The following is a 26,854-nucleotide window of genomic DNA, read 5'->3' on the forward strand; positions in this document are numbered from 1 at the left end:
GGTTTCTTTCTTAAAGCGTAACATATGCATCGCAACTTCGAATGTACAACAAAAACAAAAATCAACAAATCTCACAGAATATATTTCAGCGCCAATTCTGGTGGCGCATGCGCTATTAGCTAAGATTCTCCTCTGTCGCCAAGTATTGCTCAGCTAATACAAAACAGTAACCTTTTGCAGAGAAGAGCATTGTAAAGGAACAATGGCAACTCAGAGAGGGGCTAAAGCACTTTGTCTAATTCCCAGAGACAAACTATAGAAGTACCAACCACACAACACTGTGGGCAATTGCATGTGCCTTTTAATAGACAGTGTGTGAAGACTGTTTCTTCAATAGGTGTCTGAACGTGCTAAAAAGATGACTCTTACAGGGAAACAAAGAGGTGAATTGACAAAGCTGTTTTATCTACCGGGAAAAATGCTATCAAGGAAGTACGAGTTTATTCGCGAAATCATAAAGTAAGACGAGGACCATGGTTCTATAAAAGCTGCACGTGATTTGGTAAAATAATTTTGAAGAAACTGAATGCACATATGATAGACCGCGATCCGGACGACCATGCCTTCTTACCTTTGAAGTTGGTATAGAAGTGCATAATACGATTTCAGCAGGTCTACTGCATACTACAAGAAGTGTCACCCCTAGTTTGGATGTACCGAAAACCACAGTCCTCAAGCTTCTGCGCTCTACTGTGCAGATGTTTCCTTATTAATTCTAGCGCTTCCAGATGCTGCAACATGGAGACGAGCAACAGCGGGTCGACTTCGCGAAATTTTTTCCTTATTAGGTATAATGAACACAGAAACGGCCACTGCGGACATTATAGACGGATTAGACGCATTTCTGCTTAACTGGGAACGTACACTCCAAGAGTTGCTTCACTGAAATCTTCACGACATGGCACCAGCGCCTTTACGCAAAGCTTAAGTGCCAGTATCGTGCAACATCGAAGCACATTTCGTCTCTGCCCGTACTCTCTGTCCATAGAGGTCATTCCTACAAATATGAAAATGTGCTCCATCCCAAGTGCAGAATACAATACAACAATGTTGCAGAATTATGTAATTTCAGAATTTCAACAGCGGAATGAGACTGTATGGATGCAAAGTAGTGCTCCTCCGCATGTCACCACATGCACATGCATTCGGCAAGTGCTGCAACAGTATTTGGGAGATGGAAGTCATCTCCCGTAACCTTCCCGTAAGTTTCACGACTACTGCGATCCACCGACCGCACTCCGACTGATATCTGCTTATGGTGTTATCTAAAATCTAAGGTGAACCCACGAGATTTTCCGCAGCTGAAAGATCTCACATGTTTCTGACAGCTGAAAATGTCATAAAACGTGAAATTATACAGATTCCTCTTGCGATTCATCATCGTTCTTAACGCATACAATGCGTTATCGTCTGCGAAAGTGGGCACGTTGAGTACTAACCAGTAATTAAAGTAACTAGTATTTCCATCTCCTATCTTGCATTGTTAATTGCTCCTTTACATTGCTCTTCTTTTCAACAGCTTTACGCTATCAATTTTCAGCATTACGTGTATAGTTTCAACGTAGTTTATAGTTGATCAATTTGCGCAGGAAAGCAGTGGATGTTCCCTTTAGAAAATTTCAAATTTCTTTTACTGTAACCATAACCGTGAGAGGTCTTTTGTTTTAAATCATAACAATTTCGAGCGCATATCTTCAAATAACAGTATCTGAAATTTCATTTTGATTGGTTGAGTGAATAGGAAGGACGCTAGGGGTTTATATATGGGGCAAGCATTTTTATGACTACACACTATATAATGACTATTACCTATGATGAATATATAATTAATAATATAATGAATATATAATTAATATTTCCTTAGTGTTTCCTGGTTCAGAACAGTCATTTACGAATTTTCTAATGATATTAAACTTTTCTGGATGAGCTCAGCGTACTTTTGAATAATCACAAGCAGTAAATTTCGCATCATCAATTTGAAGTATTTGATAAACCTTAAATCTGCATTTAGTATCATAAATCTGAATTGTATTAATTAAAAATGTTCATTTATTAATTAATAGTAAATAATTAGCTTTTATTAACATAATTATTTTTCATTTTTTTAAATTTAGTATAAACACTAAAACTGAAACTACGAATGATTAATCTTATCTGAATTTAGAGCTCGCAAATGACTTGTATTGACGTATATAGCGGGAATACTTCAAGTGAAACCATCAAATACGTATATGTTTCCTGTGAAAATGTACAGGTTTAATAAATTTGTTTAAGTAGTTAAACATCTAATAATTAAACTGGAAAAACTATTTTTTCCCTCAAGTATTCCTTAGTGCAAACAAAATCCAATTTTTACATTCGCTTTTAATTTTTACGTTATAACTAGAATATAATTTTCCTACAAAGCGAAAAATTAGGATTGTTTTTGAAGTTTCTTAAAGATGTCATATTTTCAGCACGCTATAAATTATAAATACCGACAGTATTTATCTAATTCTAATGCTCACTGTCACAGAAAAATCTGAAATTTTAATTTTAGCAGATCGTTCCGCAATATCTAGTGAAAACAAAATCAGTTCTTTTACCTGTAATCGAATATGCTAAGTTATTTGAATATGACAAACATGACGATTTATCTGTCTCGGAAAATGGAAACTTTTGTGGAGGACTCTAAGAGAAATGGCTCATATTCTTTTTACAGATGACGAAAATTATGAAATCCAATAATGCAGCCTGTTCTTTCTCCAGCGATCAAATCCGAGTCGAACTACAGCATTCAACGGTTTTAACCAGTGCCGATAATCAATCCCAGCAGCATACTGGTGATTTTTAACGTGAATCTGAGTTGTTTAAAGGCTATAAAAGATAGGCATATTGACTACAATAAAGTTGTGCAATGTACTTCTCTATAACAATAATAGGAAACACTAGATTTAGTACATCTCTTCGGCAAAAAATAAAGAAGTTATGATTCTATGCCATTGCTTTAAATTCTTATAAGGATAAAAACTGCAGTTTTTTCCCTTAATTGTTCAAATGAATTTAATTACTGAGATCTCTGAAATAAACACATCTAGGTTTTAAGGTAACTTTTGATTGACGAATATTTTTTTAAAAAGCTGTTTTATTTATAGAATTATCTAATAGCAGACATTGTTATTTATATTATGAAACTACCCGCAATAGAAACACTAGTTTGGTTGCCTGTTATTCTGTGTCAATGATTCAAAGGCACAAGTAGAGCTTTTTTAACACATAATTAAAAAAGCATTCTTTTTGCAACTTTTGATGAGCTACTATGCTTTAATTTTAATCTCCTTCTATTTTGCTTCTAAAGAGGATGAATCTGTGCCTGATTGCCTTAGAAATCGACAAAATTTCATTCAAAACCTACGCTAAATATGTTTTTATACCTAATTTCAAATTTTAAATTGCTATGTTTCTCTTCTGTCTGATATTATATTTTAAGTTCAAAACAAAAGAACTGCGTCCTCTCGTTGGAGGTATTATTTCAAAATATATGTAATAATACACAATATCTTTAGTATTCCCGCTGAACATGTAAAAGCTGCTCTTAAGTGACTCTGAAAATCATGTGGACAGTCATATGAAATTTCTCAAAAAAGATTCCGTTTTGTAGAAAAGAGATGAAGTTTACTAATCAAGATATATTTGATTCTAGACTGTTTAACTGATTATTGTATTGTAAATTAGATAAAACTTTTATAGCTTATAAAAAGAATTATAGCTTTATAGAAAAGAGGCAACATTGTCCACAGGAAAAAAGTATTTATATTACCGGAAAAGTAGGAAATTTGGCATTCTATAGAATACCTAGGCATTTTATAGAAAGCCCAAAACTAGCCGGCAGTGTGGCAATGTATGAAATGATTAAACATTTCATAAATTGCCTAGACATTCTATAGAATGCCAAACAACATACCAGCAAAATACGAAATGAATCTCCATACAATGCCTAGGGAAAGCATATAATAATTCGTGCAATATATTGGCAGTTGTAATAACTGTGATAGAAGATAGTTTATACTGACTCTACGGGATCACGGTTCATTTATGTTTCGCTTAAAATTGAAGGCATTCCTGAACGCGAAATTCCTCTATCGTCAAATACATTTGGTCAGTCCAGTGGAAGTGGTTAAAGATTCGTCAATTGTATGAGTAAAACAAAGTACTGAAATATGAAATGTCTTTGTGTGAAAAAAGTAACGAAGTGACTTCAAAATGTCATTCAAGCCCACCATGTTGCAATAAACAGATTAATTTTAATTTACTACTTTGTGTATGAAAGTTTTGATTTCATTAATAAGAAAGGCATAAATTTTGTTTCATACAACTTTATTTTGTGTGTGTGTGTGTGTGCGTGTATTTTGAGTAAACGTTATTTAATGGCACTCTTTCATTACGATTTCGAAATAACATTTGTATTTTTGAGAAATGAACGTCTTTTGTAACAGCCTTATCAGGATTTTTTTCCATACTTTGCTTAAAGAGCATTTCATTCTATATTGCATTCTGTAAAATGCCTAGTTATTCTATAGAATGCCGGCCTTTCATACCTTGCCTGTAACATTTATATTATGTGACTTTCGAATTCTTCATGCTAAACACAAAAGTCTGTACTGTGTCACAATATTGTTAATGTGTAGTTATACTTCGTTTACCCTTTCAATAAGAATCAGAATTTTAAGGTGAAAGTAATATCTTAAATATTTTTTTAATTGGTTTAGGGATTAAAGTTACAAATATATATTTACAGGCAATATATATTAACACATACGAAAATAAATTCAAGAAAGACATATATGTAATATTAATGAAACTCGTCAGAATTTATTTATTACTGAAATAATCATAATCAAAATTTAAACCAGTAAATAAGTTTAAATGACAGCATAAGAAGCATCAATTGTCTACAAATTTACACACGTGAAGAACAAAGAGGTTTACCATCTAAAAGCAGGTGCAAATCAAGAACTGTAAAACTGTAGTTACGGTTCAGATAAATACGCTTCAAGCTTTAAATTTCATTTATCACATCTGAACAAATAGCGATACGTACGGTATCGTTTCTCATTCCTTTCACGTGTTTGAAATTGAATACTATAATCTGTTTCATGATTACGTTTGAAAATTGGTCAATATGCCCCGAATTTACTTTCGTATTATTCAGTCATGTGGTATTATTTAAATGAAGTTTAATAAATAAAAAAAAATTATAAATTCAATTAAAAATAAACGGTCGCAATGATTTTGCATTAAAAATTCCAGATACGAAATTTTTGTTATTTTATACAAATTATTTTTAAGCAACTTTTCACATATTGGCGAAATGAATGTCATTTGAAAAGGTAAAAAAAAAAAAAAAAAAAAGTCTGAAATGTTTCAGATTTTAAATTACGTCCAAAGGGGCGTTTTTTAACATTTTGTGTGTTACCTTTCTTTATAAAATATCATGTTCCTCGCACTTAAACCATAAGATCCAGTGCAACAGCAATATCGCAAAATAGTTTTAAAACGAGCATATCTTTAGAATTTCCGATACAGAGACTCACGCGCTGGAGATAAAAATGTTTTTTCTGCACAACGTTGCCATTGCTCGCTTTGAAATCCTTGAGTTTGTTAATCAAAAATTCGTCAAAGTTTTAAAAAATAGGAAATCGATCATAAAACAAATTTCAAATTTCAAATTTGGTCTTCCACATGCTCATATTCGTTGGAGGATTACGTTATTCAAAATTCGATGACTCTATGTACCGTTGTTTTATCACAATACGAGAAATATACATACATTTATGCAGATTTTTCATTATTTAATTTCTTCAAATATAATGCAGGACTCTAACATTTTGTGGCAACAGTTTGAAAAGTGAACCGACATTTATGAGTCCGACGCAAAATGCCAAAACGAAACTAATAGTCCTTCGGGATTCAAATCCCTTTGGACTAATAATTCATATTGTAAACAACAGCTAATTAAAAACAATCCAAAATTCTGAATTGTTTGGTTTTGAAATTTTCTTCTGTCTGCAGTGATATTATTATATGAAAAGAATAAAATATTTCATATCTGGCAATTCTTGATAGTTAATTTGGTTAAACAATTAATTCTGGATAGTTATCTGATATGGATGATATTTCTTGTATTTATTTATGCTAAAATTCTTATTTTTCCTAGAAAGTATATTAATTCAAATCACAAATTTTGTGTAATTCATTGGAAAGTAAATTTTTGTTTTAACAACGTCTCCTAAATGTAACTTAATATACTCAGGTCTCAGAAGTCAGCCACCAGCTCCTACGTGCTTCGTGTTACCCACTCAGTATCAGGAATTCGTCAATGTGGCAGAAGCATTAGGATATACCAGCCAATGGATTCTGAAGCCTTTAACGGCCGTCACAGGACCACGACTTGTCGATGTCTTCTCTCCCGTTGGTCAGGCTGAAATTGATGAGTAAGTAAATACACAACTTTCTAAATAATCCCCGTCAGCACTATTCGAAAATTGCTGGCAGATACATTGTATTTCATCCTTATATCTTGTGGTCATTAGTTAAATATAGTGGTAATAAAGGAATCATTTAAAAAGAATTTTCCAAATGAATATCATTTCCTGCTAATTTATTTCGAACACACTCGAGCTGTTCTTCTGAATTAGAGGAGCAAGTATTAAAATACTCGCTGCTACAACAACAGCTAACTAGAAACAATCCAAATTGCAATTCGATTGCTTTTATCTTTGTTTTTATCTTTGAACGAACGCAGTCCTGTGAATGTAAACTCAGTTCATGAATAAAACCGATTTTAAACATTTTAGCAATTTTTTTTTAATGTTAGTTGTTTTTGAAGCTAGATTTTGTTTTCCATTGAGTTGTAATTCGGTAAATTTCCAAACATTATTCGTCCAAGGATGAAACTTTAGTTATACTCAACAGTAGCTTAACTATTGTTAATCATGATTTTTTTATAATAATAAAAATAATAACTGCAGCAGGACCCTGCTCAAGCTATTTATCAGCTTTCTATTTAAATGAAGATCTTAAACCAACAGTGTAGTTTATTAAGTGCGAAACAAAATTTTATAAAACAAAATCTTTAAGCTGACAAATTTCATTAAAAATGTCTTAAGCTTTTTCCTTGTTATAATTTTTTTTGTGGGGTGAGAAGGGGTAAGTGATTTTACACTAAATAGTTCGACTAGCTGCCTGACCTATTTTGCCGTATCATTCATTAAGAATAGTACTAATTATCTTAAAAGTAAACTATTGTTAGAAACAGTGACAAGAACGATTATGCATGTTCAACGTTGAAAACAGGAATTATTTACGCACAGTGTTATTAAAATATTAAATAAAAAAGTTAGATATACAGAGGAATATATATTAATGAGTTATATTTTTCCTTTGTAAAACTTAGTTTTTAATACCAGTAGTTGACTGTTTTATTTTTACTTTATTATCTTGTTTTTAATGTTATATCCGCCGCGTTGGTCCACCAGTGGCCACCTACTTAAGACGATTGAATATTGGAAGTTCCATCCGGATTCGAGTCCAGCGAACGTATGGTTTTCCCCAAACATAATATGAATGCAAATTAATTTCCTTCAAAAGTTTCCTGGTGAAGATAATCCTCGGCAGATAATCCTCATACACTTTACTTTGCTTCAGTTATGTTCTGTATTAATTTGTTTATTATGCTTCTTTTTTAATTTTTTCTTTTTATACAGAGTGTGGGCAGAAAAACTGCGGTTTCTGAAATAAAATAACTTTATATACAAAAAAAATTCATTTTTATTCCTATTATAGCTTTACAGTTTAAAGTACGTCATTACTGAAAACTAATCATAATAATAATAATTTTAACAATATTTTGCTCAAAATTACATCTTTTAAATATTGTCCTCCTTCGTCCACATACTATATTGGAGTCGAGCTGCGAAACTTCGCTATTTCTTGAGCGTGCAACTACACTCACAACGGGTTACATTGGGGTGTGATGTGTCAAAGTTTAGTCTGATTGGCCAGTATTTCCTTGATTAACATAACCAGACAGTGCAAAACTTCCTTTCTCCACAAGTTCGCAGATGATACATAAACCGAATCAACTTCTGTGGTTTCAACGAGAAGGGACAATCAACAAGATGGAACAACTACTCTCACAGCAACGGATTCGACAGAAGTATTGAGGAATAGTTCTCGAAACATTTATTTTCCGGACTGGCGATACTGAATAGCCATCTCTATCGCTTCGTTTTTGGCTTGCTACTTCTTCCAATGCTCGAAAGTGTAATCGACTAACTGCGTTACTTACGTAAATTGCCATCATTTAAAGTGAGATAGATGTCATATCGAGAGATGTATGATCAGCTATAGCTATGTTGTGGACTGAGGATGACGACATATGAAATATATAATTTTTATAACTTAATATTAGCATAACTTTTATTTTTACATTTTTTTCAATAATGGCATACATTAAATTGTAAAGATACAGCATAAAAATCTTTTTTTTTTTTTTCTTTTTTTTTTTCATTAACTGCGTTATTTTATTTTCAAAATCTGCAGATATTTCTCCTTACCCTGTAAATCAAATTTATTGTTTTTTATATTTCCTGTTCTTACCTTGATATTTATGTAAAATATTCACAACCCAATTTTATATTTCTATTTCATTTATTTGCTCTCTTTTTTTATTTCAGGTTCAGTAGACGTCGAGCTGTTGCGCAAGAACTTGTCAGCAATCCGTTTAACGTTTTTGGCCAGCCAGTCAGTATCAGGTTATACGTCTTAGTGACGTCGATGCTTCCACTTCGTGCGTATGTTCATTCTCAAGGCATTGTTTATCATCGATACAATGAGAGCAAGAACTTCAAAAAGGTAAAAACAGTTTTGACAGTTCTGTTGTCTCTGCGTATAATGAGATGTAAATCACCTAACAATATTATACTGTCACGAGACTCAAAGTCGAACATATTACGTTATCATGTCACGAAGAAAATGATCCGCTATGTAAACAGGGTTGTATTAGTACTGGAAAATAAACAAAGACAACATATTTGCCCCAGTTCTAATCAATGAATTTAATTTTTCTTAAATCTAATACGTATTCGACGATTCAACAAGGATTTCTTCGCATTTTCATCTGCAGAATGTACTTTTACTTTAGAATATGCACTCGATGTAGTGAGACATCGAAATATATAATAAAGGAGGATGAAAATTTAGGCAATGAGAATATATATTCATCCAAGAGAACAAAATTCTATATTTTAGACAAAAAGCTTTCAAAAGGAATAGCAGAAGAAATCACCAAGGCCCAGCCTCAGTTATACGTCATTAACATAATCAGCAGAATATGATTGTGTTGATTATGTTTGTCTACAATCAATTCATTCTGTTGTCTGCACATTTATGTTGCATTTACTATTTGTACAATTATTTATGGTCTTCATGTATAGTAGTTTACCGCAATTAAATATTGGATCAATTTTAGATTACATTATTGTTTTTAACATGGTGTTGTATGGAATAAATAATCTGAAAGCGAAATAATAGTCTGAATCTAGAACTTAAATCAAATCATTTGTGAGCCAACAGGCAACCGACCAGTAAAATCGCTGAATACCGAAATACCCAGACGTATATACTCGTGTATAAGTCGATACCGCGTATAAGTCGACCCCCCCCACTTCGACATAAAAAACTCGTAGAAAATAAGAAACCCGCGTATAAGTCGACCCCCCACTTCCGAAATCGATCGAGAAACTTCGAAAAATTTTTTTTAAGTACTACATTTATTCAAAATCATCTGAGGAAAAAAAAGTAAATATACGATAAAAAATACCTTTGGTAAATAAACAAAATCAAAATCCTTCAACGTCCAATTCATGGTCAGATTCGCCAAACATTTCATAGAACTTTTCTGTCGTCATTGTCATCATACATGTTTTCAGTCTCGAACTCTGTATTGTTACAATCACCTTCGTAGCCTTCGTCGTCATTTTCACTTTCAAAAACAGCATCATCTTCCGTGCCGTCTAGTTCGTTGCTAATACAACATTTTTTAAATGATTTTATAATCATTTCAGAGGGTATTTCGTTCCAAGCACGTTTAACCCACTGAGCAATTAATGTAATATCGGGCTTTTTAATGTTGCCTCCCTTTGTAAATGTTGGTCGACCGGAACTAATCCACTCTGCCCAATATTTTCTAACATTTACTTTGAAGGGCTTATTGAGGCAGACATCTAGGGGTTGGATGACGGATGTTAATAATTACGGCCACAGTCGTTTTTAGGTGTTTTGTCACTTTTGTTACTTCTTCAGAAAAGTGTCCACGAAAAGAATCGTATACTAAAAGCGAAGGTTCGGGGCCGAAAATTCTTTGGTTTAATCGAAACGTACTCTAGTTAAAGTATGAAACTCTGTGATTAGTTCGTCACATAATTTAAGTCATGAAATTACTTCAAGTAAGTGGCTTATTTGATAAGTCGTCCAATTTGAGCGCGGGAAGAAAACAACTGCATTATATAAAGAAATTTTTGAACTTCCGATTCTTTTAATTTTTTATGGCCCAGCGTACAAGTCGACCCCCCCCTACTTTGAAATCTTTTTTTGTCCAAAATATCTCGACTTATACGCGGGTATATACGGTAAGTCACCAACATATATCGAAAATTGTTGTCAAGGCTGCCGGCAGTCCTTATCAGCTACTTCATTTCTTTTCAAACTGTTAACATTTTTAAAAATTGTTAACATTTTTTAGAAAAAAAGACATCTAATAGAAATAACACAAGGCCAAAGTTCTTCTCATGATGAATGGACTAAAAGTGGCCATTGTTAAGGCACCCAGACGTTTGCGACATACCTTGGCGATTTATAGGTAATCTTGGCAAATACGTAATGGGCCCGTGATAATAAGGAAATATCCATGGATCCGCCTCAAGGAAATAGCCCTCACTTACATTGCTGTAATAAAAATCAGCTTTAAAATTAAAAATTATGTAAAATCTATTGCTTTTAACATTTGGTTGCTCGCATCTTATGTGAGAGATATGATTCATACTACATGTGTAGACATTAGCTTATTTTTTGAAAGCAGGAGATGTGAAAAATGAGCAGTGCTCTCGCCGGGATTCGAACCACGGACTGTGCAAATACGCGCCAAGCGTGCAGACCACTACACCACGAAGGCACGCTAAGAAGGCGGGAGAAATACCTTATATACTTCCCCGTTTAAGAGGCGACTGGAGATTAGGGGGCCCAATGTCTAAATCCTGGTGGCGGAGAATCGTCATCCACCACCTTTTTTAGTTCGAGCGCCACTGTAGAGACATTAGGTTATTTCGAAGCAGAAGATGTGAAAAATGAGCAATGCCTTCGCCGGGAAATCGAACCACGGACCTCTCGGATACGCGCCGAGCGTGCAGACCACTACACTACGAAGGAACGCTAAGGAGGCGGGAGAAATACCTTACACATTCACTTTTACGTCTCTGTATACTTATCTCCGTTTCGTTTGCCTAAGTTTTTAAATAAATGTTAAGGGTCTTACGGCGCTTCAGACAACTTAATTTCCACCTTCACTAGATAAAGGCACACGTCTGAAATCAAGGGAATGAGCTAGCGGACTCAATGGCAAAGGAGGCAGCTCGCAACATCTGCCCCTACCAACTGTGAGATTATTCTCACCTCAAAAGATTCGTCAATAGTTTAGGTAAAGCAAAATGACAAGTCGAATGGGAGCATACACCGGAAAGCTGACGCTTCTATCTTTCCTTTTCCAAAGTCAGCTACAAACGATGTAGTTCCCTGCTCAGCTAATACGCTATATTACAAACCATAGCCCTTTTTCAGTCTGTTTTCAGCCAGCACAAGGGCTTGGATCTGTGTGATGTTACCTAATTTCTCCTTTGCGTAGTACTTTTGTGCTCTTTACTGTAAATGTTTACAATGTCGGAATATTTTGTCAGAATGCAAATAAGAATATTATTATTTTAGTCTTGAAAAAAATGTTAATACGTTAATACCGAATTTGTACGGAAATCGGTGAAGTGTTTGCAAGTGATAGTTACTTCATAAAAGCTCTAGTTTAAGAAATCATAAAACAATTTAACAAATTAACTCCTAACATCTGAAAATACATAACATTTGGCAATCAACTAAATATTATAAGCCTAGAATTTATAAATAACCGCTTTCAGTCTTTAGTAGCTTAGTTTTCGTTAATACTTTGGTTATTATTATTATTATTATTATTATTATTATTTGTCATCAAGAAATTGGCAATTAAATAGCAACGAGGCTGTCCGATGGCACGATTTGTAACAATAACTAAATTTAATGCAAGTCACTTCAATTAATTAGTAGCAGTGGCTGATGCGCAGGGTTAATGTTGTATATCAACATCCCACTATAATTGGCTAAGAACTTATAACACTTCACAAGCAGTATCTTAGAATACTATTTTTCATTGTCCATGAGATTTCGTTTGTAACTTAAGGGGGCTCATACATCTTTAAACCCCTTATGATCTTCGAATATGTGGCTGTTGCGAGAACTGGGATATTTTATTTATTATAAAAGCCATTACATCCAACATTTTACAGCTGACTGCATAACATAGCTGCTTTGAGAACTAGTAACCAGAAAGTTTGTGTTGCCACAAATATTTTTGTAATTTAATCCGCTTTGTAAGAAAATGTTTCGTCATGTTTCCACCTTGCGCTCATGATATTTTAAAAATGGCTAATGGTACATGCACTGGTGTGCAAAAATTAAGGACGAAGTCGAAAAATTAGCATATCAGCTGAACGAAGAGGCAGAGCGGACAGAAAGACCAATCAGGAGATTAAGTAACGTGATGTACGGTAGCACATGCGCAGATATGCAGGTAGACGTAATGGGGGAGTGTCTGAGTAGTATAAAGCATGTTGTCGGTGTAAGATCAGTATTTCTGGCAAAGAGATTGCACGACAAAATCACATCGAGTTGCTGCCTCAGCGAGTAATGGCGAATAATCAATCTGTTGGACGACATCTGGATGCTTTTACCCGAGGTCGAATCATTGGGAAGTTGGAGGAAGACCGCAGTGTGACAAGTGGGGCTGCAGAGTTCGGAATTGCTCACAGCATCGTTTCACGACTTTGGAGACAATTTCAAACTACAGGAACAGCTATCCGGGGGTTTAGTAGGGGTCGTCCACGAGGAACCACACCCGCAGATGACCGGTATATTGCCTTACAGGCCAGAAGAAACAGGCAGCAGACAGCGGGAGAAATCGCTAGACACGACACAGGCGACTGGACGACCGATATCGCGTTTTACCTTGGCCAGAAGACTGCACGGTGGTGGTCTGTTTGCACGACGCCCTGTACGGTGTGTACCTCTAACGCCTGCCCATCGGAGAAAGCGTTCTCTGTGCTGCCGGGAACACCGGAATTGGAAAGACAATGAATGGGGACGAGTACTCTTTACAGACGAGAGAAGATTCAGTCTGAGTAGCGATTCTCATCGCATACTCATCTGGAGAGAGCGGGGAAGCCGCAATCATCCCTCGAACATCATTGAAAGGGACAGGTATGGAGGTGGCGGTGTTCTCGTTTGGGGAGGCATCATGCTTGGTAGTCTTACAGACCTTCACATCTTCGACGCAGATTCAGTCAACGGGACCCGTTATTGTAACGAGATTCTTCTTCCATATGTGCGTCTTTTTAGAGGCGCTATGGGTCTGCAGTTCCTTTTCATGGACGACAATGCACCATGTCATCGCACAGTAGCTGCCGAACAGTTCTTAGAGAGTGAGGATATTGAACGTATGGATTGGCCGGCACGATCTCCGGATCTCAATCCCATCGAGCATGTATGGGATTTTCTAGGCAGACGCTTGGCAGCTCGTACCTTACCGCCAGTAACGATTCCGAAGCTTCGATTGGCGCTGCAAGACGAATGGGCAGCAATGCCTCAACAACTCATTGACACCCTCATTCTCAGCATGGGCGGACGCTGTGAAACCTGCCTAGCAGTCAGGGGAGATCATATCCCCTATTAAAGCCCGGATGTTTCTTGCTGGACACCCATCACTGGTATGTTTCGGCCTTCAGTCGCATTGCGCTCCATGCTACTTTTTCAATAAAGCTTCTTTTTATCCCTCTGATTTGTCTTTTAGTAAGTGTTGCTTATATTACTCATGTCCTTACGTATTGGGGATCTTACGGTATTAAATGTGTTGATTTGGAAAGCTTTTGTACAAAGTTATATTGGAAAAACCGTCTCGTCCTTAATTTTTGCACACCAGTGTACTTGAAATTGGATGGAATTCTTTATATGGGCACTATTTTCTAAATGAACCAAAAATATGATTAATATTTTAATATAAAAAATTTATACATGAAAACGTTACAGATTTTTTTATAAAATAAATTTTATAAACTCAAAGTAAAATAAAAATTTAATATGAAATTCTTAGAATTTTTGGTTCACAGTAGTTTCCAAATGTTATAAAAGCTATATATTAAATATGGAATTAAATTATGCGAAAGAATGTTTTAAATTGTGCGCGCAAGGTGGAAGTATGACGAAAATATTTTCACAAAGCGGATTAAATTATGAAAATATTTGTGGCAGCACAAACTTTCTGATTACTATTTCAGAAAGCAGCTATATTATGTAGTCAGCTGTAAAAAGTTGGAAGTAATCGCTTTTAAAATAAGTAAGTTATCTCAATTCTCGCAACAGTCACATATTCGAAGATCTTATGGGTTTTAAGGTGTACGAGTCCCCTTAATAGAACATTTAAAGTTTTAATGATGAGGAAACAATAATACAGGTAAATACAATTCTCAAGCAATACAGAACAACAGAGAAATATAAAATCAAAAAAAAAAATTATTTAACAAAAATATCAAATTAAAAACACCTTTCAAAAGAAAGTCACAAAAAAAGTGTTATTCTAAGTTTCTGTGCAAGAAATTTGTTGTTATGTGGATATTGGATATGGGTATGTTATATGACTTAGTAGAGGCATTAGGATTTTTGAAGCTGGAGACTGGAGAGAGGAAAAATGTGCAATGACCTTGCTGGGACTCGAACCCTAAACCTCTCGAATGCAAGTATGCTTCAAATTATAGCACGAAAGCACATGAAAAGGAGGGAGAAAATACATTATAGCTTTAATAAAATGGGTTAAAACTTAGTGCAATTTTGAAATAAAGTTAATAGTGGGTATTTTATTTTATAAAAAAATATTAAGATTGCAGAATTTTGGGGGGTGTACATTTTTTTGGAGGGGGGTGTTTCTTAAAAAGCAATTTCAAAACATTCGAAACACAAATAACAAGGCATTTTATAGCAAATTCATCTGAATTAAATGTAAGTCTTTGAGATCTATATTTAAAATATGCAGCTTGTTATTAAAATTATTTTTCCTTTTTCGGCATACCTTTACTTATTTTGTTAGTTCATTAAAACTTTTATTTATTCATTCAAAAAACCTATGTTTGTAACTTAGATTGCTTCTTAATACATTTATGCTACAATTTTGAAATTAATTCTATCATTAAAACAAAAACAAAATGCTTAATTTTCAACTGAAAAAGCTTCAGAGTTATTTTTCCTTTATATCCTCGTCAACTGAAAAATCTCAAAATGTTAAGCGAAAAAATCTCGTTTAAATAACTACTTCTTCTTTTTCTCTACGAGGCAAATCTTAAGTTGGATTGAATTGAGAGAGAGTGAAGTTGTACGTGCAGAAAGCATGTAGACATTGCTCGAGGAGCGGAAATTTTAATGAGGCGGCCTCTTCATGTGCAGAAAGCTATGTGTACGTAAATAAGCTCATTAGAGACACGTTTATGAAGGTGTTCCACAACAGCCTTACATCTTTTGCTGCCTATTAGCTTTAATAAGTTTCGTAACTCGTGAATCTTGCGATTATTTAATTAAAAGAAAGCTGGAACATTTTTTTCCCCACATACAATAGTTTTACACTGCTGCGATTCTGACGTATTATAGTATATTAACAAATATCGACTTGTATAATTTATTATAATGGAATATTTTTACTTAGAGCAAAAACCAAACAATGTATTGTATTGCTAAATAACATATCGCATTCCTTAACTAGCACATCGCATTATTTATCTTCTAACACATTTTTTCCATCCAGTTTTGTTATTAGTGGGAAGTTTCTGAAATTTTACAGCTTCTAAAATGTTAGACAGAAATATAGTAAAAACGTTGATTATTTAATATATTAGGTATTTCTCCCGTCTTCTTAGCATGCCTTGATAGTGTGGTGGTCTGCACGCTGGGTGCGTATTCTAGAGGTCCGTGGTTCGATTCCCGGCGGAGGCGTTGCTCATTTTTCACATTTCTTGCTTCTAAAATACTTAATGTCTCTACAAACTTAGCTTTCTCTTTTAATTGGGAATAATTAATTAATTTGCAAATATGATTCTTTATGGCACATCGAATGAAAAACTTGAAAAGATGAGTTTCCTGCATAAATTTAAAAGCACTTAACTTTTTTCTCTCTAATGTATATTTTAAATTTACGCTTGGCCACGTCGCTTCTCATCTAACAGCCCACTAATGACCGAGCGGTAAAATACCACTCGGGTTCAAATCTCAGTGAACAGCTTAATTACATGTAGTTACCCTCATGTGTAACATAAGTTCAAGCCAAATTCCTTAAAAAGTCCTCCAAGAAGGCACTCTCCTTATTAATCAGATAGCTCTTGTGAGCTTTGTCGTAATCCAAACAATCTGATCGATTTCACCCTACGCAAGATGTAACTGACGAATATTGGATTTTCGTTAATTACAGGAAAAGTTAAACGGAAGCAAAGCGTGTGGATTTTAAGATTAGGCAAATTTCAAATTTTTATTTGCCCGGGTTTATAAAAAAATAACTATCAAAAATCGTCTTTCAATTTTTTTTTTTTTTTTTTTTTTTTTATTTGACTTCGTTAACTGTTCGTTAAGTCTTCAAATCAATAAACTCAGGTATCATATCTAATCGAAACATAATTCCTGTAAATTTAAAATTAAATGGCTCTTTGGAAAAGCATAACGTATGACCCTGCCTTAAAAATTTACTTTAGCAGTACTTTCTCCATGAATTTTGCAAACTCATGCAAACAAATCTATTTTAAGTAGCTACTTAAGTATTAAAGCATATGCAAATTATTTTTAACTGAGGGAGAAAATCCAGATTTCAGGGTCAATAAAGGCACTAGTTGAGGTGTTTAACAAGTTTCATTATAGCTATGATTTTGCATCACCGTGCCGCTGACTAATTTGTATATAATTTTCAAATAATTTTTGCAAATAAATATTTTTTTTAAACTATTCTCAGTTTAAAACTCAAAAATATGTTTTTTTATATATGTAATTTTATTTAAACTTTAAAACATTATAATATTTATAAATGCATTATCTAATTTAAACCCCTCAACTAATTTTTAACAAATATTTTTATCTCTGTTGAACATAAATTACTTGTAATAAGAGAAGAAAGGTCTTAAATGTAAGGATACCCATTGTACATTTCTTTAAGCATCTCTGAGCAAAGTCAATGTTTCTTTTTTCATGCAGTCTAGCGTTTCCCTTGCTGCTGTTTCCGCGTATATTACTTATATCTATATCTGAATTCTAAAAATTCGTGGGAAGCCATTTCGACTATTATCGTTTTCGTACGACTTTAATTAGCTGAGATATTAAATAAAAACTCTGAAAACAGTAATTTTCGCACTCATTTTTCCGAGTGGCAACAGTCTCGTCCGTTGGAGATAAAAATGCTTTAATTGAAAAAGTGTTGCCACTGCTCGCTTTAAAATCTTAGAGACTGTAAATCAAATATTTCTAAGCTTTACAAAGTATGAAATACAAATAGCATTACCAAGTATTAAACAAATTATTATTATATCAAGTCATATTCTGACTTTGAAGAAAGCACGCGATTGCATGTGACGTCACTCTATGTCCAAAATTCTTCGTTAATGTCAGCAGTTTAAATAAATAGCTGCTGTTGGCAACTTTTTTTTTTTCAGGTTAGTATAACTGAGACGATATTTTATTGCCACGTTAATTCTTTCATTAATATTGAGAAAAAGTTGTTATATTGCATTAAATTTAAATTTGACGTCAGCATTAAATTTAAATCTGAAGTGTCAAAAGCTTTTGTTTCTTGGTTCGGCAATGAAAAAATTATTTACAAATTGGTTGTTGCTTGGAAAGAATGAACTAATTTCTTTCATATTGAAATGTTTTCATACATTTGCTTTTCAGAGGTACACAGAACTTACGAATTTTGCTTTGGCAACCGCTCAGCTGGCGCAGTTGCCCGCTAGTTTATAACATCTAATGTAAGCTGCTAAAATTGCTAAAAAAAGTGCTAATGTAAACTGTGTATATTCTTAGACTGAATTATAACTCGTGTTTACGATACTTAAAACAGAGGTAATTTGATTTAAGTACCGACACTATTAGAACCATGCTGACACTATTAGAACAGTAAAAATATCAAATTCATGTTTTATACATAAAATGTATGCTATGGCTTCTGAAAAAATTAATTCCCAGAATTAAATACACCCGCAATGATTCAAATTATTTCTTAGCGCAATCGAGGCATAAAACTTTCTGAAGAAAGCAGACAAAAAGATTTTTGCTGAGTACCAAAACAAGTTCAGAATAATTTCAAAAATTTAATGAAAAACCTATACTAAGATGTAATTTCAGTATTACGTCACTAATCAAATTGAGATGCATAGATTTTTGAATGGAATGCGAAGATAAATATCCATTCCTGCAACAGTCTTCATTCTGGATTTTAACTGTCGTTAGTGATAATATTATGTACAATACGAACTAACTTTCTTCCTAAGTGCAAAAATTATTACATTTTGCGCTCAGTAGAGATGTTTTATTCTTTTTTTTTTTACATTCATTCCAGATTCCCGGAAGGACGTGGCCGTTATCTCAATTTTGGCAATACGTCTCCAAGAACTATGGCCTCGATTCTGTGACATCAGCAATTAGTCACATACATCAGACACTGGTTCATTTGTTGCTACTTGCGGAACTGTCCATGATGCTGTCACCTCCCGATGACGTCATCGCTGGCCTGGGGAACAGTAGGAGGTTCAAGTAAGTAATGAATACATATTCTTTGTTTTCTATTCCCTAATAATATTTTCTTGGAGAAATTCGCAGTTTATTTGTTTGCATGTTCGCCATTAAAAGATTGATCAGAATTTAAATGGGCAAATTACTGTGTTTTTTTTTCAGTGTTTTTTACATTTGTCCATGGTCATTCGGGTAATTATGGAAACGAGAGAGCTGATTGGCTTGCTAAGAATGCAACTAAAAATGATATTAACGTTGATGTAAATATTCCAAAATCTTATTTAAAAAAAACATCCAAAGCTAAAATGATTGAGCGGTGGAACTGTGATTATATGTCTTCTGATAAGGGATCTGTTACAAAAGCATTCTTCCCAACTATTTTTGAAAGACTGAAAAGTAAGGACTTGTTGCTCAATTTTAAAGTTACGCAATTTTTGTCTGGACATGGTAAGTTTAATGTTTATCTTGAACGATTTAAGCTGACATCTTCCAATTTGTGTAATTGCAGTCTTAGCGTTCAGCAAAGTGTTTTCCACCTGCTTTTTGATTGCCCACTGCTTGATAAAGCAAGAAATCTTTTGAAATGTAGATTGAAATTCATTGGAATTCATTGGCCGCCGAAATGTTTATGATTTTGTATCCTCGATTTCGGCCTACCGAGCTTTCAATGATTTTGTTGACTTTTATTTTAAACACTGTTAATGATTTCTTTATACATTTTTATACTTTTGTATTTACTTGTGTTTTTTTTTTTCCTTGTTATGATTTCATTGTATTGTTGAAAACTTATGATATTACTTACTATTCTGCCTTTTCACTTACGATTTGTAAGTCTCGTGTGATACTTTGTGGTGCACGAGGATTTCTTTTTCTTTAAATAAAAAAATAAAAAAAAAAATTACTGTGGAAAGCCGTTTTATAATGCATTGCATTTGGTTGGTACTAATGATATAAGACCTTTTTAATAAAATTTAATCTATTCATCATATTTCAAACTTCTTTAATATTTCAGGTTAAGCTCTTTTAAGCTCTGTTTATTTTATAATAACAGAAAATAAAAAGAACACATATAATTTGATTTTTCTTGTTGATGACTGACCGTATTTCATAGTCGGCAGGTAGCTTGAATTTTTCAAACATTTTAATCTGACATTGCAAAACGTAGACCGACGATGTGAATGGAAGGGGTGTCAGATTCTTTGCAAAGATTGACGAGAGCCTACTCACGCGATCGATTTCATGAACGCGCGGAATTTCAAACGATATTCATAAACAGACGTTAAAAAAATAACGTATGTATAATAATTACTATTTTAAGTTGTAATAACATATAAAATTTGGGAAAAAATATATAACTTTCGCGTTGATTTCTGTTCGGAAAACTTGTGGTCTCAGAAGCTCATTGCTAATAAGAAGAGATAAGAGCACGGAGAAATTGCTGTATACCCAAAATAGCGTGAAAATGCGAAATGCGTGAAGTGTGTATCAAGTGTGAAAACTCATATCATTTACATGTGAATTAAGATTGAAAATAATAAAATCTTTCATTAATGTAAAAAAAAATTTAAGAAATACGGGAAAGGTATCTGTTCATAATAATAGAATAGGGGAATCTTTATATACATAAGGATGCAGATTAATAACGCCTTTTAATTAAATGTTCAAATATATACAAAGTTTCACTTAACGCTTTTGTATTAAGGAACATTTTGAATATTTAACTATTGGAGATATTCAGTAGATTTTTAAAATAACTGCTTCAAAAAGCAATTCTTAGAAAGAGAAATTCATTCTTTAGATTATCAAAAAAAAAGAAAAAGAAATGGAATTCTCTTCCTTTTCCTTGGCTTCTCGGCAAATAATTTTTCTTTTAGTAATTCTATTTCTTTTACAAAACTTTCCATAATACAAAATTTATAATTGAATGGTTCAATCTGTATTCAATTATCGACTTGAATCTTTCGCTTCGTTCGAAGAAGTTTTGATTTCAATGCATCTCTTGCCAATCTCCCTCCGCATAGCTCTTCCTATTATTAAATTCGTCAAAGAAACTGGAGAACCTCTTCTCTAAGTGAAAGGAGAAAGGAAATTTTTATTTAATGTTTCCGTTACGGAAAGGAAAAAATGCTTGACATGGCTCTTATGGTAACGTTAATTTGATTTGTGCAACCTATCTATTACTTTTTCATAAAGGTAATTCATTTAAAATGTCTTGTAGACCGGGAGGATGGAAGATTTAATCTTGTTTTCGTCCGATACCGCAATTATTTCGCAAATGAGAAGTATTTGTTGTTTTCTCAACGTCAGATGTCATTTCGTTGGAAAAAGTCATTATTATTAAAGGAATTTCTTTGGGTGAAAACTTGCACGAAAAATTATTCACTCCACCATCTGCTGTCAGGATGGCATTCGGTTTGAATTTCTTTCTTCATTTCGTTAAGAAAATTACTTTGTTTTTAATTTGAAAGCTGTTAAAAAGATACTGAGTAAACAAGTTGTCATAACGGCATTCCAGAGAAATGGGTTGCTATTTTTTTATCGTGTAAAATTTTACAAAATAACATGTTTCATTTTTTATAATCTAATTATTGAAGACCTTTGAAAAAAAAATCGACATTTATTCATATTTGAAACATTTCAATTAAAATAAAATTTACGAAAAACTAAAATATTGTTTGATTTTTTCCAGACTGAAATGTTACTTAAGTATCTAAAGTAATTAAATTTAATTACTTTTGGTATTTGAAAAACAAAGAAGTGACCATTTTTAACTTCGCATTTTATTTACGTGTTAAATTATCTAAATAATAAGTGCATCCCATTACTCGATTATCAAAGGTAAATGAGACCGTAACTACCTCGGAAGCAAATTTTTATTTCGTGACAAAATATTCACGAAAAATACTGGAGTAAACAACTCCATCAATGTTCACGCAAATTGCCATACATTATCAAATCTTTTGCATTCATTTCTGAGACATTAATTTATTTCAGGAAAAAATATTACCACTTTAACGAGAGCTTTATAATTTTACCAGCCACCGCACGATCATGACATTTTCTAACTAACAAAAATTAAAGTATTCAAACATTAGGAAGTCGCTCTAAATACTAAATAGCTTTGCTCAAGGTTTGAACATTGCTAAATTTGTACATCATCCGTTTCGGTTTCGTTGTCCTCAACATCACACTCATCACTGTCATTTTCACTGTTCTTGCTTGATTTTCAAACAGTAACAGTTTTTACGTCACTCAAAACTTAAACTTGGTTCACTGTTTTCTACATTTATCCCTTCCGAACTTGAGCCATGTCTTTGCATCCTTTTATCTTTTTCGAAATATATCTATAAATTCATTGTCAATTGCTGCCTGACTGTTAATGCTGCCTTTGACTTAATACATCTTTCACCGTAGTGTATAATCAAGAGGTCATTAAATAACCCATTACTGATATAAGAGGCCAAAAGATAATCACTCATAAGAGAATTCGCGAACGTTATAGATTAGTCCTTGTCTTTTCTAATGTTACTACATTTTTCCAATGATTGTTTAAAACTGATTCCGTCTCGGTTGATAGAGCCCTCGGTTGATAAAGGCCTGGTTATGGAGATTTTATTGTATTTCAAGATCTCGTAGCATAAGTCCTTTCTGCAAGTATTTGTGATCTTAAAGCATACTGATATATATGAGAAATTATGCGTATAGATATCTGATCAATTACTGTAAAGAGGATATTGGCTACAATTACCACGTTGCTAAAGATACTACCTCAACAAGATCATAGGTATTGCTGAATCTGTAACCAATATTTTTAAATGTTCGGTAGTTATATAGTGTTCTAGCTAAATTAAACTTACCTTGACTACTAGAACTACTAGAGCTGCAAAGCGACTATTCGCTAAGTTCTACTAGATCGATAACAACAGCAGAAGAAGGATACCCTTTTAACTCAAATATATTCACAGATGGCTCCACTAGGGGGTACAAATAACCAGAACTGTGGCTTTAACTTAAAATTATAAAAATGTAAAACTAATTCCAAGTTCAATAATCAGTTGTACCAGTTGTTACGTTACGTACGAGGTTCGTGTGGATTTGGAGTGAATAACAACGATACTTGATGAAGTATCGAAACACACTTTATTTAGCCAATGATAATCAGGACAGCTCCAAAATCACGTTTTACAGTCGTCGAAGATCTCCCATAAAAACGCTGGAACAATCAGCGACACAGCCTTCACACTGTCACGCAATAACAGTGGAGACAGCTTCACCAGCTCCAGACTCTGCTTGGTCGTTCTCGGAATTCCACGTACTCTCGAGACTCTCCACGCTACAACTCGCGATGCACTCGACGACACACAGAGCACAGCTCCCGACTCTTCGGTTCAGTCGTTCCCGGAGCTCAACTCTCTCTCTCGACGATGCACCAACCGCGATACACTAAGAGACTCTTTCGATGCACTCGACGACCCACTCGGCACTCGCTGCGTGGCTGTCAACTCGATCGACTCCGCACGGACTGACTAACTCGAGAGTTACTTTCTCGCACTCTAGACGAGGCACTCTCACTGACTCGCCCTCTCAACGAGACACGCACTGACTGCGGATCGGCAGGTTTATATAGCTTTCGGCTTGTGTTCGAGAACATTCTGGGCTAAACCAGTAAGAATTCGTTCCAGAAGGTTCTCTATCCGTCCATAGTATATCGCCAATTTTGTCGCCAAATATCACCAAATGGGCGATTTCTCGCCAAATGTGGCAACCCTGCATTCCCTACTATGTTATGGCAAACCTAAAACTGCTTTGCGGGAAAGCAATCTTACCGTCCCTGGACATTTCGTAACAATATGCACGGCTGTAAAATAGCAAGCTTTAGCTAGTAGCAACAGCCTGGTCGAAAGGCAGAACACGCTGTGTCTGAAGTACCTGAGACATCAGCTTAAATATAGTTTCTACTCTACTTTGTATAAAGCTTAAACTGAAAATTCCCCTTCTGGCAGGAAAGCTTGGATAGGAAAATGAGAATGTAAAGGAAAGATTATTTCCAAAATCAAAATTAGCTGTTAGGAAACTAAAATAAAACCCTACAGTTAGTATAAATATTGTTCATTTCTGCGTTTAGATCTATATTTTTAGCGTGCTGATTCTTCTTGTTCCTGTGTATATATGTTGTGTATGTAAGATAAAAAAAATATGTAAATAAAAATTTTGTAACTTTAATTTTCAATAGTCCCTTAACTGTCCTTTTTAACTTTGATTATTTGTCTTTACTGTTCCTAAAAATAGCAACTGCTGATAATGAATCGGTATAAGTTGTGTCATTTTAAAACGAATCTATGTCATTTGATTCTTTCATAACGCTAATAATGTTTGTACTTATAACGCTTCAGTCAACAATGATTACAAGTTTGCGAATAGAAAGTCATATTAACCAATCAAAATAAAGCTAAATAAACTAAATCATTCTAAATGGAGATTTTATCTTAGACGCGTCGCATTCCCTTCTACCATCCTTTCTTTCTTCAACCTCTAGCTTCCTGCCAACCAACTTGCTCTCCGCTGCCGTACTTTCTTTAGTCCATCGAATTGAAGTTGATAGGCAAACATTTTATATTTTCTGCATTGTGCGATAAAAGAAAAGCTTTCAAAACCTTCCCTCAATTCAAAAACACATAAGTGTCTACGTCATTAGCGTTATGCAAGAATCATATGACAGGAATTAATTTTGAAATGCGCAGTTTAGAGAAATTTTTTACTATGCGTTACTATTTTTAGGACGGAAAGAGGAAACAACCAAATTAAAGTGGATAGTTAAGGGGATGTAGCAAATTAAAAGTTAAAAGTTTTATCTTACACATTTTGTGGTTTACATAGAATTACGTTGCGTATTGTTGTGGATTAAAAACAGATCCCAAATATTATGATACCATCTGATATCACTGCTGTCATACCATGAATTCTTAGTTTACTTTTCCGTAGTTTTATTCTAAGTAGCTGGTTTGCGATAGTAATTTTTACATCATTCCGCAATAAACAAAATTCACTTTTTTTCCTGTCAATCCGCAGCCAGTTAGTCAGTCGGGAATTGACTGTATTTAATTTTAAAATACAAATACAAAGGATGTATGAACATTTCAATGGAATGAATAAAGAAGGAAGGGGAAAAAATGTTAGAAAATTTTTGTTTTTTCTTTGGCAACGAACTGAAGCGCTGCGCCATCAGTGAAAAGAAGACAGACTTCTCGTTGTTGTAACAGAAGTGACATTGCCACTCGTCTCCGTCATTCACTTGCGGAATCAGCGGAGGACTCGTTTGCTTGCAGTTCATTGTTTGACTTTGTAATTACGTCGGAAACCACAGATCCTGACTGGGTGCCTGATCCTTGATGGAGCAGTCCGTGCAGAGAGATGCGGTCGATAAGTCACCATTCCTCACTCTCGCCGTTCACTCTCGGAGATTGTTAGCCTGTAAAAGTTACTTCAGAAATATACTTGGCGTATTATAACGCTTTCATAGAAAAGGCTGTTGAACTTCAATTCTTTCCTAGCATTTTCCATTTTCTCAGAACAAAAACAAAATGTGATATAAATTTAAAAAAAAAAGAAAAGAAAAGGTAAACTGACCGAACAATATAAATAAGGAACAATATAACAGGAACAATTTCAGCAGGAATAATATTTCCTGCTGAAAATGTAGACTGACCGAACAATATAAACGTAGATAATTTCTAATTAATAGTAAAGACAGTAAAAATAAGTTTTGTTGTTTATGTTAATTAGAATATAAACAGCAAAACTGTTATATTAACTAGTATATAAGTACCAATTCAGAAGTTAAACAACAAAAATCAGCGTTATATTTACAAAATTTTCACAGGTATATAAGTAACCTGAATATAAATAAAAACAAATTAGTTCTCTATAATGAAAGTTGTAAATTTTTTCTCTATATTCTAGTTAATATGAACAACCAAACTATTGCCTTCATCGCGGAGAACTAATTTATTTTACACAGGTTAATTTTTATACAACAGTGCTATTAGAATATAGATCTATCTGTATAATGCTTCAATGGTTTCTAACATCAAATTACGTGGTTATGATTTATAAACGATAAGATTTATAACACCCATCAAGGAAATTTTACCCCCTTAAACCTTCCTTAACTATGAAACCGAGTGCCACCATGGTTCCATTGTGCGGATTAGCCATTCTCAAGCATATACTTCGTCACAGGTAGCAAGCAGACTGCAACATTACGTGTGTAGTTTTCTCACAGCGTTTTGTAAATTATTAGCTTTTTAACAAATGTCTGTGTGTTTGTCACGTGATTTAAAACATAACTTTTTAAACAGCAAATAAAAATCAAATGTATATATGTACTGTATAAGAACTGTTTTCCGTTAAATTTCATTGTTTTAAACCACGTTAAATTATGCATTCATTAATTTAATAAAAATAACTCTTAGCAATTAACCCACTTACAACAAAAATTAATGATTGAAATATTTTATATAGCACATTCGAGTTGCTTAAATTAAAACATTTATAATGATACTTACAGCTGAAATATTTAGCATATAAATATAGTATAAATATTACAGTACATTCATTATTGTTATTGTAGTAATCACAAATGAATACATTCTTCATACGTTAATAAATTATACAATGATAACTTCATCATACTCACTGTTCCTTTCAT

At 33.8% G+C, this 26,854-nt stretch overlaps 1 protein-coding gene across 3 annotated transcripts in view; it reads left to right on the forward strand.

Annotated features, from left to right (window-relative positions):
* LOC118182699 (cadherin-like and PC-esterase domain-containing protein 1) overlaps positions 1-26,854 on the forward strand; it is a 522,776-nt gene that overhangs the window by 362,950 nt on the left and 132,972 nt on the right. For all 3 annotated transcript variants that reach the window (XM_085815937.1, XM_085815938.1, XM_085815939.1), the window contains 3 exons: positions 6,293-6,473; positions 8,718-8,895; positions 18,974-19,167. In XM_085815937.1, the coding sequence (XP_085672063.1) occupies positions 6,293-6,473; positions 8,718-8,895; positions 18,974-19,167 (553 nt within the window). The remainder of the gene's footprint in view (positions 1-6,292; positions 6,474-8,717; positions 8,896-18,973; positions 19,168-26,854) is intronic.

Source organism: Stegodyphus dumicola, chromosome 4 (assembly GCF_044657685.1).
Source record: "Stegodyphus dumicola isolate Sdum_Otavi_A_Nest chromosome 4, ASM4465768v1".
NCBI classification, from domain to species: Eukaryota; Metazoa; Arthropoda; class Arachnida; order Araneae; family Eresidae; genus Stegodyphus; species Stegodyphus dumicola.